Source organism: Beta vulgaris, chromosome 3 (assembly GCF_026745355.1).
Source record: "Beta vulgaris subsp. vulgaris cultivar EL10 chromosome 3, EL10.2, whole genome shotgun sequence".
NCBI classification, from domain to species: domain Eukaryota; kingdom Viridiplantae; phylum Streptophyta; class Magnoliopsida; order Caryophyllales; family Amaranthaceae; genus Beta; species Beta vulgaris.
In genome coordinates, this window is record NC_079204.1 from 36,101,648 (window position 1) to 36,117,160 (window position 15,513).

At 35.5% G+C, this 15,513-nt stretch overlaps 1 protein-coding gene across 1 annotated transcript; it reads left to right on the top strand.

Moving 5' to 3' along the window:
* The first annotated feature begins 3,052 nt into the window (after positions 1-3,052).
* LOC104883817 (ISWI chromatin-remodeling complex ATPase CHR17) lies at positions 3,053-15,283 on the top strand. Its single transcript, XM_010668378.4, has 25 exons — positions 3,053-3,342; positions 3,796-3,924; positions 4,022-4,125; positions 4,760-4,863; positions 7,123-7,220; positions 7,353-7,532; positions 7,632-7,853; positions 10,334-10,468; positions 10,557-10,839; positions 10,931-11,004; positions 11,125-11,345; positions 11,451-11,538; positions 11,634-11,727; positions 11,809-11,997; positions 12,102-12,133; positions 12,210-12,286; positions 12,370-12,459; positions 12,568-12,637; positions 12,715-12,769; positions 12,842-12,903; positions 13,017-13,182; positions 14,051-14,229; positions 14,317-14,532; positions 14,712-14,819; positions 14,931-15,283. Exons 1-25 carry the CDS (start codon positions 3,148-3,150, stop codon positions 14,946-14,948), a joined length of 3,189 nt encoding a protein of 1,062 aa, XP_010666680.1. The 5' UTR covers positions 3,053-3,147; the 3' UTR covers positions 14,949-15,283.
* Positions 15,284-15,513: the final 230 nt, after the last annotated feature.

A 15,513-nucleotide genomic window follows, 5' to 3' on the forward strand; every position in this document is an offset into this window, starting at 1 on the left:
TCTATATTCAAATAACTTGGATTAACAATATTATGAAACATCCCTCTTCATGTATCCCTTTCCTTTTATAGTATGCACACCCCCAAGCTACCATCCCATCACGGATCTATATCAAGGGGTAACAATAATTGCAAATAAGTGGACTTAGAAGCATGAACCCTTCTTGAAACTAATCAAGCGGTAATAGTAATAATATGACTTTATAAGTCATGAATAAATGTCCTTTTCTTACAATTAACTTTTTGAACCTTCAAAGTTCATCAAAACCAATCAAACCATTCGTTGTAAAAGTAATTTAATTTTTCAAAAAAGATCATAAAACTTTCATAAAAAAATAATTGATAAAATAAATTTTTCTTTTCACTTACAAGAGTGAATAATAAAATATTGTAAACCCTTTAAAACTAAATTTCTAAATTAATTTAAAATTTTAATTATTAAACAAGGTTAACACATAAAAACACATTTCAAAAGACTAGCTACATAACTCACCTTGGTCTTGCAAAAAGAGTATAACAATATCTTCACTTAGTCTTATGCGTGAACGATCTCCTAACCAACCAATAATATACAAATGGAAAAATTGACAATAGATGTCTCAACTTTAGGTGATAATGTTTAAAAGGTCTGAACTATTGATTAACCTATGTATGTCCCAACTTTAGGGGGTCTTAACTTTTATGAGCCTTACTAATTTGAAACTGGTTTAATAGGTCATAACTTGTAAAACTTTGGTCACACCAGAAGGGTTAATTGAGGGAGAGAAGTAGGAATTATGTGAAAATTTTTTAAAAATTACAGTTTTCAGTCACTGAGGCCCGCTAAGACCCCCTAAAGTTGGAACCTACACGGGTTAATCGATCAATAGTTCAAAATATAAAACTGAGTACGAAATGTACCAACTTACCCACTTTAAAAATAAATAATTTAATAAATAATATTTGAGTAATTTGGGAGTATTACTACCACGTGACAAACACAGTTTTGGCAACCAACTACTAACTAACCAAATAGCTTGCAACGAAGACTTTAACTAAAAGAACAACAACTCTTTTATTATTAAAAGTAGATATCGTCTCAAACTCAATATAAACATAACATCCTACACTAGTTGAAGATTCCCTTCCTAATATGCTCTCATGCATATCCGAAGATCGCCTACAAAACTGCTTACCAACAGGGCAAAACCAAATAGGAAAAAAAAAAACGCTTCAATATGAAACTGAGTACGAAATGTAATAGATAAGTAACACATTTTCTAGTTCATAACAATTTATATTTCGAAAACTATATAACTAATAATTCAGAATAACTTTTTAAGAATAAACTCTTCCCAACACTTTAATAATAAATCAAAAATAATCTTTAAGATCATCTGTTTTCAAATAACTTGGATTAACAATATTATGAAACAATTCCTCTTCTTATATCCCCTTCCTTTTCTAATGTGCACACCCCCAAGCTAGTCATCCCATCATAAAATTTATATCAAGGGGTAACAATAATTGCAAACAAGTGGACTTAGAAGCATGAACCCTTTTTGAAATTAATCAAGCGGTAATAGCAATAATAGATGTCAATGGGATAATTTTCAAATTTGGTTGACTACTTTGACCAGCTTTATTGTTGCATTTTTTAAAAAAGAAACGTGGCAATAGATTAAAATATTAATATTTTAATCTATTGTCGCGGTTTCTTTAAAAAAACAACAGCAATAGAAAGACCCAATATTATATAATAGAATTTAAAAAACCGCACCTCTCTCACTAAACTCCAAATGTAACCCTTACCCGGCCCGCACCTCCCTCACATCTCTCACTCTCCTCCTACGCCTCTCTCTCTCCTCTCACTCTCAATTTTTTGCCTCTCCTCTCCTCTTAATTCCTCGCATGAATCACATCTCCTCTCATTCTCAACATCAAAGAATATCGTCAACGCATCAATTCATCTCTCATCAGATCGAACACATCAATTCATCTCTCATCAAATTTCATGTATCGTTTTTTATTTTTCTTTATTAGATCTGCTTAAACTTTTTAGATCTATTTTGTTTATGAGTTTCCTTTTTACGTTTTATTTTTGTTCTTAGTTCTGTTTTCATTTTTTTATTTATTTTTGTAATTAGAATTTGTAAAATATAGCTTCTTCTCCTCCTCGAGATTTCTTCTTCGTCGGCCGATCTTCTTCGTCGGTCGAAGTCATTCCTGTTCCTCAAGAACTCACTAGAGGAAGACGAAAATCGTTTCATTCTCGTTCTTCATCGCTTCACATCACCAGACGAAAACTCCTTCGTCGAATCCCCCAGCCTCAACCGCAACAAAACCTCGCGCCAATCCCACTCCTCGGTTGTCGTTCAACCATGGTCAACCTTGTCATCGTCGTCAATCTCAGTCTTCGTTGGTGAATCTCCAGATCTTGTTTTCATTTTTTTTTGTTTTCTTTCTTCATTCGGTTTATGATTTTTAGTTATTTTTTTAATATTTTTCTTTTGAATCTCTTTTCTTATATGTGTTGGATTTTTTTGTATAATTATTATTTGTCATTATTTTGAATCAGTAGTGTTTTATTTTGTTCCTACATTATTTTATTTTGAATCAATAGGTCTACATAAGGATTGTATTTTGTAATAGAATAAACTTTGAAAACTATTGTTCCTACACTACAATTTTTTGCCCATCAACAAAAAAAAAAATATCACTCTGGCCCCGTACTGTACTAGATTTTTCCTTACTGTACTGTACTGTTTGGATTTTTCCCTCATCATCCGAAGGATGTTTTAGGCTGGCCCCCAAATTAAAGAGTTAGTCTAAATTTGTTCTCCTTATATATTAAAAAAAATATCAGCCTGCCCGACTCGACTCGCCTCCTTTAAAAGAGAACACTAATCAGTAATCACTCGCAACAGTCGCAAGTCGCAACATATCCCCAAAGGCGGGAAGGCATATTTCACGAACAAATGGCGGGAACTTTTTCACCACCCTTTCTTTTATCCTTCGACCTTTATCACACACGATTAATATTACCCTCTCCTATATATAGAAAAAAAGACCCCCCTTAAATGATTTTCTAACTTGTCCATCCCTAAACCAAAAAATCACTCTCTTTCCCTAAAACACTACTACCTCCACCCAAACCCTCCCCCCTTTAATGGCGAAACCTTCGAAACAGCGGTTTTCTTCCGACGACGCTTCCAATTCATCGGAGGAAGAAGAGCAAGTCAATGAGCCGATCGACGAAGAAGACGATGAAGAACTTGAAGCTGTTGCCAGAACTGTCGATTCCGACGAAGATGATGCGGACGATGATGTTCCTGCCGATGATGACCGAGAAGAAGAATTTGAGGTTCTTCTTCGTATTTTTTCTCTTTCATTGCTTCTTATTTCTGATTTTCTAGGGTTTTTTTCCATATCGAATGATTTTAGATCCAGTACAATTTGGTTTGTTTTCGTTGCTGTTAGCTAGGGTTATATATTTAAATGTTGTATTTTTACTTTTCTGTCACATAATTTAGAAACACGATTTTTTATGGCATTTCAAGTTAGCCTGAGTCCATATCATTTTGGGAATAAGGCTTTGTTGTTGTAGTAGTAGTAGTAGTTGCATATAAATTTGAAGAATGATTTTTTCGGATTTTAGTTGAGGAATTCACTTTCAAGTAGAGTTTTTTTCGTTTCTTAGGCTTTATAGTATAATTTTAATATCTTGTGTTTATTTGGGTATGTGGGTTTTTATGAGCTTTATTCTTTTTTTTTTTTCCTCACATGTGATTTTGATTTTATGGCATATAATTGGTAGGATGGGAACGCTGTCAGTAATAATGTTACAAAGCGGGAAAGGGCCAGGTTGAAAGAAATGCAAAAGCTGAAGAAGCAGAAGATTCAGGAAATATTGGACAAGCAAAATGCTGTTGTTGATGCTGATATGGTGTGTTTTACATGATAGTATTATTTTTCTATGATTCTTTGCGTTCCCGTGCATTTATGAATATGTCATGACTTGTAATTTCTGAACTGTGTGGCAGAATAACAAGGGGAAAGGGCGTTTGAAGTACCTTCTACAGCAAACGGAAATATTTGCCCATTTTGCTAAGGGTGAACATTCTGCCTCCCAGAAGGCAAAGGGCAGGTGTGCTTATATGTATAAATATATGTATTTATATCTTGCTTTTGTTTGAAAATGTTCAAAGTTGTGGAACAACGAGATTTAACATGGTAAATTACTTAACTTTATGAGATGGGGGGAAGACAATGGGTGAAGTAGGATATGGAAGTGTAAAGTTGTTATCCTGCTAATACTTCTTGCAACTAATATAAATATACAATGCATAATAGAGTAGGACGCCTTTGATTAGCACAAGTCGGTGATTTTCCCTTTTATTTAGAATATTTATTACCTTGCAAATGATGCCCATTCAATATTTTTAATCTTAATATGGTATCTGGTGTCCTCTTGATTTGCTAAGTTCTTTGGTCAATGTTAGTAAAAGGGGCTTTGCCTTGGAGACCTATATAGAGTGCTGGATTTAGTGCTGATTGGAAACTGATATTAACTTGGTTGATTTTTTTTGGAATGTCAAGTGTGCTGGATTGTTTTCGGCGTTTTATAGCAGTCCATAGTATAGTGTGTCTAGTTCACCCTTATGATGCATGCTAAAAATATCTTCTTATTGGTAACTATTTTTTGGTTTTCTACGAGGCGAACCAGATTGTCTGTTCCTTTTATATCTGTCTCTGAACTGCTCTTTCTGTCCCTATTTTAGGGGCCGACATGCATCAAAGGTGACCGAAGAAGAGGAAGATGAGGAATACCTGAAAGAGGAAGAAGCAGGAGCTTCCAGTACAAGGCTGGTCACACAGCCTTCTTGTGAGTTCTGCTCTTCCGTGTGCAAATACCTATTTTAAGTTTTCAAGCTGTCTGAACTTTTCTTCCACCTGACTCTACTACTGGATTGTTTTGTGGGAAAGTGTTATATTAAATTTAGATATATCTCTAGTGGATGGTTATTAGATCTTCTTATGTCAACATGTTCTTTTGGAAATCCCAACATTCAATTTATTTACTAGAATAATATGAAACTTATGTATTGCCATCGTAATGAGTTTAAGACCAGTATCTATACCAGTTGGGATATAAAGTTTTAAAATGGTTCTCCAATTATTTCATTTTTAGGCCAAATAGCCAAATGGGTAGAAAACTTAACACCTCTTTGCCACATTGGTATGAAAGTTGTCAATTATGATAAATGAGTATATAACTTAGCTTTGTGTGACAAATGAGTATAAAATTTAGCTTTGTCCGGACATTTAACTTTTATTTTTCGTTGAAGGGGGTGTCTATGGTAAAACTTTACTTTTTACTCTATATGTTGCGTCATTTATTATATTAACTCTTTCACTCTTTTTTCCCCTATATTCTCACCTTACTAGCATTTTTTGCATGCTATGTGTGCGTGTTAGTAATGTTTTTTTTGTTTTTCTTAACAATTCATTCATCAGTGTTATAAAAAAATTGATTTGAAAATACACTTATAGTTATTGTTAATTTTTTACTATATTTTTCTTAAATTAATGTTTCATTGGTTTTATTAGTTATTTGTTCATCATTATTCAAATATATTATCAAGAGAAAGAAGTACATTAGAAGAAAGTCTGTGCTCAAATAAAGTGGAAGAATTTATGTATCAGGTTCAATTGTCGAAAAGAGTTTGATTTATATAATAGAGATAATCGAAGAATAATCAACATTTAGGTTTTAAAATTTTATGAGTATAATTATTAATATGAAATTCAAGTTTTAATTTTTTTTCTAATCATGTCAATCAAGTTATATTATCAATTTAATTTTTGAATAATTTTTTTCCACATGTAGGTAATAAGAGGAAATCATTCTCCTTAATTTAATATTTAATTGAAATTTCAAATTCAATTCCATTATTAATTTGTTCAATACATATGGCAAGTAGGAAGAAGAAAAGATTCATATGACAATTTAATTTCATTAAGGGTATATTAGATTTTTTATGAGAGGATACCATCTTCCTCCCCCCTTCACTTATATAATAGAGATTGACGATGGAATGTAATATAAAATGGAAATAAAATAAACCCAAATATCTTTCCTCTATATATATGAAGCTACAACCTACTAGAACACTCATGATTAATGTTGGTTATGATTAATGGACGAAAATGAAGAATGTACATGAGTGTACAACACACAATAATTGCAAATATAGAATAGGGTTAAATAACACACCCCAGTATATCTCCATCGTTTTATTCTATTCCATTGCTAATTAGGTGAGAGCATAAGGAATAAAAGTAAAAGGGCAATAATATAATAAGTGAAGTAACAACAAATGAAGTGAAAATAATATTGTACTATATGCGACCCTCTGATGAGAAACAAGGGTTAAGTGTTGGAATATCATAATCTTATTCTCATCTGTCACATGAAGCTAAGTTCTAATAATCAATGTGGCAAAGAGGTGTAAAGTTTTATACCAATCCAATTAATTGGCCTTTTTTACATGTATTTTTTTGGTCATATTCAGATAGCACATATTATGTCAGAATCAATTAGGAGGATCCTAAATATGATACAGAGATATAGTTCTCATCAGATAATGGAGAACTTGATTTACAAGTGACCATTTATATGAAGTACGAAAGAAATCTAAGACCTTTCCCTGACCGGTTCATTTACTTTGAGGGAGAGAACTATCCCTACAGCTTTTTTTAAGAATACAATGCAGAGCTTGAGCCTATCAATAAGCTTGATGCAAAGATATTTTTCTATGTTATGCTTTCTAGGAAGAAGTCCTAAAATCCTTTACAGTGACGGAAGAAAGACAAATCTTTGTACATTCCACATCAAACTCATCGTACTGAGAGTTCCATCCCAACCATCATATTTAGCATGTGTTGTATTGCCCAGTTCTGCATTTTGATGTAATATAATGTGTTTATCACATCTGAAGATAGCAGAAACAAGGTCTATTTTGAGAATTGTTTGTTTAAACTAATGGTTCCAGTTAGATTTTGGGTTGATGATTCCATATGTTGAACAGTGACAAGATTAATGTGGCTTTTATCAATAACTTACATTCATTCTTTTCTACAGGTATTCAGGGAAAGATGAGGGACTACCAGCTTGCTGGATTGAACTGGCTCATACGGCTCTATGAGAATGGTATCAATGGAATCCTTGCTGATGAAATGGTATGCAGTACATGTTTGTCGTTTATAATCTTTGGATGTTTGCACTCTTGTCTCAAGTGTTTGTATTCTAACAATCATAGTGCCCAAAAGGATATTGATGTAGTGTCTTTATTTCTTATTTCTTATCATTAGGGTCTCGGTAAAACTTTGCAAACAATCTCCCTGTTGGGCTATCTTCATGAATTTAGAGGAATTCCTGGGCCTCACATGGTTGTTGCTCCTAAATCGACCCTCGGCAACTGGATGAATGAAATTAAACGCTTTTGTCCAATTCTGCGTGCTGTGAAATTTCTAGGAAATCCTGAGGAAAGGGTACGTTAAGATCCTATTTATGAAATGTTTATGCTTTTGATCTTTCTGTGATTGATGTTTGCAAATGATTGTTGCTGATTGTATCTGATTTTCTTGTAGAGACATATACGCGAGGATTTGTTGGTTGCCGGAAAGTTTGATGTCTGTGTCACTAGTTTTGAAATGGCAATAAAAGAAAAGTCTTCTTTACGCCGCTTTAGCTGGCGATATATTATCATTGATGAAGCACACCGAATCAAAAATGAAAATTCTCTGCTTTCGAAGACTATGAGGCTCTATAGCACCAACTACCGTTTGCTCATCACTGGAACCCCTCTTCAGGTAATTTTGTGTTGTAGGAATATTTTGGTGTGTAGCAAACATAGAAAAAAAACGCGGTCGCGGTCGCGTTCGCGGGAACGGTCGCGTTATCGCGGGAACGGCTTGTAACGGGGAAATAGAACGTTTCGCGGCCGTCGCGGCGTGAATTTTAAAAAAAAAATCACACAAGTGACATTTAAACTTTGTTTTTCTTCTATTTTACTTTCTATATCATATTATGTCCAGAACTCTTATAAATACAATATTTGAGGTACTATGATGATATTTGAACATACTTATGTGTAAGAATTTATTAAAAAAAATTAAAAAAAGGATGAAAATTGGGTGATTCCACGTGAGGGAATAAAAACTAAAAGGGAAAGAAAAAATAAAAAGGGATGAAAAGAAGAGAGAGAAAGAGTTCCTATATGAGTTGCAATTATCACGTGACTGGCAGTCACAAAATAAAAAAAAAAAGAGAAGAGAGAAAAGAAGAGAGAGAAAAGAAGAAGATGATCGGTATAAAAGAAAGAAAACCAGCAAGCACTAACCTGCAAACAAGCCAACCACAGGAAGCTACAGTGCTAGAAGCCGCCGAAGATGACTCGTCGACCTTCTCTGCCATGACCGAAGAAGCAGCGTTGCATCCCAATGCATATTAGGGTTTTTTCGAAATTAGGGTTTGCAATTTAGTGTTCGATTAGCAGTAACCTAATGAAATTAAAGGAGGGGTTTTACTCGAATTTGAGTTCTACATCCTCGGTAAGCTTTAATTTTAATAAAAAAACATGTTTTACTTTCAAATTTTAACTCAGATCTATAGATCTTGCGTTGGCTCTTCTTCTTCCTCGACCAAAAGAACTGGTCTTCTTCAAATAACGGACGTTACGTGATTGTAACGGTTCTGGAACGCCGTTACACCGTTACGTAACGCCATCGCGCGGAGTTTGGTGTGAATTCCAAATCACCGTTCTAGAACGGTATTTAACGGAACGGCCTCTCTGAAATCCGTTACAAAGCGGCCGTTCCAGAACGGAACGGCCGAGTTTTTGTTCCCTGGTAGCAAATGATTCTAAGGTGGGTTTCATGAAAAATGACAGGGGCAGAACCCTCTTTTCTTGCATTCCAGGCACACTCTTTTGTGCAATTTGCTATATTTCTAGAGTATGTATAAGTTAAGATCCAGCGAGATAAATGTAAGTGCAGTATATGAAGTTGCTATGGCAGTGTATATGAAATGCTAATGAACTACCTCTGCTTATAATAGGGTTGCTAAGTTTTTATTGTGTTGTGATGTAAAACTTCATTATAGATTTATTTTAAAAGGACGTGCATACACTAGATTTATTGTATTGTTAATTTTAGTATTAGGTAATGACGGAAAAATAAATGGTCAAAGTTGATAAGGTTTGATATTAGAAGTCAAACTTGAGCTATTGCCGTTCACTGAGCTTTTAGAACCTTTCCTTGTTTATGGTGCTGAGACTGCTGTCTATTTCTGGGCTAATACATCATGAAAGAAAAGAAATGGATAATTTATGCTTGAACAGCAAACGGATAATTTGGTGGAACAATGTACGTATAATGTATTGTATTCTTTATTTATAAGATAAATCATCTTCCATGCATTACATGTTTCTTGTTAATTTGTCTTCTTTTTCCATATTTTTGCCGTTTTTGAGATATATTTTTATATTGTTTGGTTCAAAGTATTTTCTTGTTACTTTTAGTAATACTTATATTGTACTTGAGCTTTTATTTTAATGTCACGCTATTCGCCGCCAGTATTTACTAATCACCTCCCATGTTTATACATTATTTCTCTTCTTTCTCCCTATACTTCTTCCTCTTTTCTAACCTTACCACCACGGGCACCGTCACCACTGCTACTACCAGCCCCACAGCCACCCGCAACCACCCCCGCTGCCCCTCCTCCTTCCTTGCCGTTCGCCGGAGCCCAACCCACTCAACCACCGTGTCCAACTATTACATCTCTCCTTTCCATCTTCTCCAATTCTCTCTTTTCCCCAAGTCTACTCCTTTCTGAAAAACCCTAACCATAGTTTCCCACAGAATTTCGATTCAGCAATCAAAATGCTTCTCTCTTTCATCTGTCCTCCCCATTTCCTTCCCTCTTCTTCTTCCTCGAAGAAACCCCCAAATAAATCTCCCATAGTTTCTCGACGAAGACAGCTATGTTGCAGGAAAAAATTCACTATTTACGGAACTAAACCATTTTTTCAGTTCCACCATGGTGAAACTGAGAAAATGGGTAGGTTCCATGTCAAGAAATTCATACATTTTTATATTTCTGAGATAAAATAATGCATAATACGTAGAAAAATACGGGAGGTTTTAAGTAAACATGGGCGGTAAATAGCAAGACCTAATGGAATAGATGTCTGTGCGTCTATGAAAAATTCACATTTACAATCTAATGACCTTTTTTTATTTATCTTAACTGTAATAATGTGCATCTACTGTTTTTTTCCGAACTCCAGAACAACCTCCATGAACTGTGGTCGCTTCTCAACTTCTTATTGCCGGAAATTTTTAGCTCGGCAGAAACATTTGATGAGTGGTTTCAGATATCTGGGGAGAATGACCAGCAGGAGGTTGTTCAACAACTTCATAAGGTAAGTTGAAGGTTAGGAGATTATCTGTTAATCATTTTACTCTATCTTTACTTTTGTTACTTGACATATGTGGTTCTGCATCCTTTAGGTCCTTCGACCCTTCCTTCTTCGTAGGCTGAAGTCAGATGTTGAGAAAGGCTTACCTCCAAAGAAGGAAACGATTCTTAAAGTTGGCATGTCTCAAATGCAAAAGCAGTTCTATAGGGCTTTACTGCAGAAGGATCTTGAAGTTGTTAATGCTGGTGGAGAGCGTAAGCGCCTTCTAAACATTGCGATGCAGCTGCGAAAATGTTGTAATCACCCATATCTATTCCAGGGTGCTGAACCTGGTCCACCCTACACCACGGGAGACCATTTAGTAACTAATGCAGGTAAATCTCGGTGACCAAAGGTTACATATGGTGGTGTTTGGTTCTTTTAAATGAGGCATCAGTGACTGAGGAATCTTTATACTTGTTGTAGGGAAAATGGTTTTGCTGGATAAGTTGCTTCCAAAGCTGAAGGAGCGTGGCTCTAGGGTTTTAATATTCTCACAGGTCCTTTTAGAAAATTTTGAAGTCTTCTGTTGCATATTCAGTACAAAACTTGATCATAATTAAGAATCATTTATGTGCCATACTGCCATTTGAACACTTAAGTTTTGCAACTAATGTCAGATGACAAGGCTGCTTGATATTTTGGAGGACTATCTTATGTTTCGCGGTCACCAATACTGTCGGATTGATGGTAATACTGGAGGAGATGATCGTGACGCTTCAATTGAAGCTTTCAACAAGCCAGGAAGTGAAAAGTTTGTCTTCTTATTGTCGACACGAGCTGGAGGTCTTGGCATCAATCTTGCAACTGCGGACATTGTCATTCTTTATGACAGTGACTGGTGAGGTTTTCTTTTCAGTATAATCACTCCCCTTTCTTTTGGTGCTGCTGGCTTTATGAGTTAGCTTGCTTGGTTTTTTTTATTGATTATTGCTTCTCATGATAGGAATCCACAAGTTGATTTGCAAGCACAGGACAGGGCCCATAGGATTGGTCAAAAGAAGGAGGTTCAAGTATTTCGTTTCTGCACGGAGGTTTGTTCATATCGTGTAGTACTTAATCTTTTGGATAAGCATATTTCAAAGCTGGTAAAAGTGTTTTTATCTGTGTTTTGATTTTCTATGAATAGTATACTATCGAGGAAAAAGTGATTGAAAGAGCTTATAAGAAACTCGCGCTTGATGCTTTGGTCATTCAACAAGGACGACTAGCTGAACAAAAAAGTATGTTTCCTTGTCTCAAAGCTCATAATAAATTTACTTTTATTGATAATTTGTCAACTCAAACTTGTGATATTTGTCCAGCTGTTAACAAGGATGAGCTGCTACAAATGGTGAGATTTGGTGCTGAAATGGTTTTTAGTTCTGGGGATAGCACAATTACAGATGAAGATATAGATCGAATCATTGCCAAGGGAGAAGAGGCAACTGCTGAGCTTGATGCAAAAATGAAAAAGTTCACTGAAGACGCCATTAAATTTAAGATGGATGACAGTATGCGACTTTCTTGAATCTCTTACATAAAGCATTGCCTGTACCTTTTGTATTTATATATATAGGTGGCCTGGACTGATATGTGCATCTTTTGTTCTCATTAGCGGCTGATCTGTATGATTTTGATGACGAAAAGGTAGGAGCCCCAGATGCCTAATTTTTTGAAGTTAATCTTTAGGATATCTGCTTACTTCTTTTCTGTGCTTGTGAAGGATGAGAGCAAGGTGGACTTTAAGAAACTCGTCAGTGACAACTGGATTGAACCACCAAAACGAGAGAGAAAGCGCAAGTAAGCATAATACCCTGCCAGCAGCTTGTGATTTGTGTTTCCTATGCCTGATCTTGTTATCTACATTCTTTTGGCTTGTACAGTTATTCCGAATCAGAATATTTTAAGCAAACTATGCGTCAAAGTGGTCCTGCTAGGCCAAAGGAGCCTCGCATACCTCGCATGCCTCAATTGTAAGCACCTTGCTGACCTGCTTGTATCTTAGTTTCTATATCCTCTTGCTATAATTTCTGTTAGTTGGGGTCAATAGTCTCATTTGTATTATGTGTACTCAACTCTAGGCATGACTTCCAGTTTTTCAACACTCAAAGGCTAAATGAACTCTATGAGAAGGAAGTACGCCATCTCATGGTGGGTGGTATTTTTTTGGTCACACTTTTTCCTTTTTGTTACTCAAGCATGAACTAACTTTTGCCCAATCTGTTCAGCAAACACATCAAAAAAATCAGATGAAAGATTCAATTGAAGTGGATGAGCCAGATGGTATTTGTACTCCTTTTTTAGCCTGTTGAAATCCAATCTTTTTCTGTATCTAATGAAAATTTTGAATTATAGAAATGACAGATCCCCCGTTGACCTCTGAAGAACAAGAAGAGAAGGAGCGTTTATTGGAAGAGGTAATCTTATTTTCACAGCCCCCTCCTGGAAAAAGAAGAGAAAAAGGAAAAGTGACTAGTGATGCCTGTTATTTGAATGATAAGGGGTTTGAATTGTGTTCTGTTTGCCACAGGGTTTCTCAACGTGGACAAGGAGAGATTTCAATACCTTCATCAGGGCTTGTGAGAAGTATGGTAGGAATGATATAAAAGGCATTGCTGCTGAAATGGAAGGAAAAACGTATGAGGAAGTTGAAAGATATGCCAAAGTTTTCAAAGAAAGATACAAGGAGTTGAATGGTATTTTTTTTTAAAAAAAAATTTATTTAGAAGTATTATTGTAGAAATCAAAATTCAGCATTGAGTATCAGAATAGCTACAATGATCATTAATAGATACACTAGTGTGGCTTGAGCGGTACTCTTGGCTGTTCCATGATGATATATCGTCTAGACTCTATTGAAAGGTAACTATTGTATTAGTAACTATACGGATTTGATTATATCTGAAATATCTACAGTGATGAAAATAGCTAAAGTTGATAGAATATTTAAAAATAATTAGGGTAGGGGAAATTATAACAGTTTTTACTATTATCATAAAGCAGTGCATTTGAAATAATGCTTGATTGTCTTTTGTTTTGGAATATAAAGCTGTGATACTGTGTTAGATTAATGGTTGAACATTTGAACTTTTCTGAATCAGAGCTTGTGTGTTCGAGACTTGAAATGATAAATGTTTTTTGAGGGGCTGGCATGAAGAATGAGGCCTTTGTTATGAGAGAAGAGTTTCATGTATCAGATTAATTTATTTGAGAACGCCTTTAAGTACATATGTATTTATAAAACCATTAGTAGCTTTGAGTGATGCCAGTTCAACATTTTTCTCTTCGAACTTTACCTCTTTTCAAAATTGCTTCCTGTGAATTGTGATTGCAATAGAATGTTCAGTTCAAGTTTGTTGTCAGCAAAACCTGTAATGTCTGCTGAAGTCATAGATAAATGGCAAGTATATCCTTGTATGTTTCAGGAGCTGACCAAGCTAGATTAAATATTGACCAACTTCCCTTCAAGAAAATATTGACCAACTTTTACTGTTTTGCTGCTGTATACTCCTGGATTTACATTTTTGTATCTGCTATGCTGATTTGATGTGCGTCATAATTCAGATTATGATAGGATCATCAAGAATATTGAACGAGGGGAGGCTAGAATTTCCAGGAAAGATGAGATTATGAAAGCAATTGGGAAGAAGTTGGATCGCTACAAGAATCCGTGGTTGGAGCTGAAGATCCAGTATGGTCAGAACAAAGGGAAGCTATACAATGAAGAATGCGATCGCTTCATGGTGCAGTTCTGTTCATTTCATTGATTTCCTTGGCTGTAAAATTCTGCAAATTTTGTTCCGCCTAAAAAATGTTGAAAATATGGACAGATTTGTATGGTTCACAAACTTGGGTATGGAAATTGGGATGAGTTGAAGGCTGCTTTCCGGACGTCCCCGTTGTTCCGTTTCGATTGGTTTGTTAAATCGCGGACCACTCAGGAACTTGCGAGAAGATGTGACACACTTATTCGTCTGGTTGAGAGAGAGAATCAGGAGTATGATGAGAGAGAGAGGCAGGCACGTAAGGAAAAGAAGCTTGCCAAGGTTTGTGATGCTATAATTTCTCAATCTCTGCCTTATGAGTGATATTATTTTCTCAGTTAATTCTTCATCTTTTCTCCTTGATAGTGCTCTAAAATTGTGCCTGGCGCATTGAATTTTTCAATGGACTGACTCCACTGCCTTTGATCTTATATTGAGTCATGTTGTTTATAATTGTGCAGAATATGACACCCTCTAAGCGTGGTACAGCTCGTCAGCAAGTGGAAAGCCCCACTTCTTCCTTGAAGAAAAGGAAGCAACTAACAATGGATGACTACGCTGCTGCATCTGTATGTTCTCACATCAAGACTAGCTTCTTCCAATAACAGTTTTAGGGGGTACCTTTTTCTTTTCTTAATAGGCAAGGGGCACTATTGATTGATAATTGATAATTTTTGCAGGGGAAGAGGCGGAAATAACAGTATGGTGTGACACCAATTTTTGCCACCAATTATATTGGCCATTGTCTTGTCACTGGAGCACTGTATATTTGCTCCACTCTCGATGCTAGTAAACATCGCTACTCCAGAATAGCTGCCTAGTTTTATTTATTTCTATTTCGGTGGGGGGGGGGGGAAGGGGTGAAGATGGGGTTGTACTTTTAGGACTAATGATAACAGTGTACAGTGAAAGCGGAGGGCATAGTTGAGAACCATCTTCAATGTATCACTTGTGAGTTGATCAGACGACTCTAGCTCAACCACAATTAATGGTTCTCATTACTTTTAATATGAAAAGTATTTTTAGGTTTTAACGTGTTCTCTGGTAAACATCTGCCATCTTAATGAGCCCGTTTCTGATGACTTAGTTGGAGCAGGTATATATTAACCCGGCGTGATAAATCTCACCTAATTTGGGATAGAGCTATGCTCACTATGTCTATTATACTAGCTTGGTTGAAGGCTGATAAAATGGGGCAACATCAGTTATTTCCCTGTTATTCTTTTGAATCAATATATATTTAATCTTTGTAAAGAATGTACT

Coding starts and splice junctions, on each gene's coding strand:
- LOC104883817 (XM_010668378.4), top strand. CDS start 3,148: ATGGCGAAACCTTCGAAACAGCGGTTTTCTTCCGACGACGCTTCCAAT. Junction 11,005..11,124: donor GGGTTTTAATATTCTCACAG/GTCCTTTTAGAA, acceptor AACTAATGTCAG/ATGACAAGGCTGCTTGATAT. Junction 12,460..12,567: donor ATACCTCGCATGCCTCAATT/GTAAGCACCTTG, acceptor ACTCAACTCTAG/GCATGACTTCCAGTTTTTCA.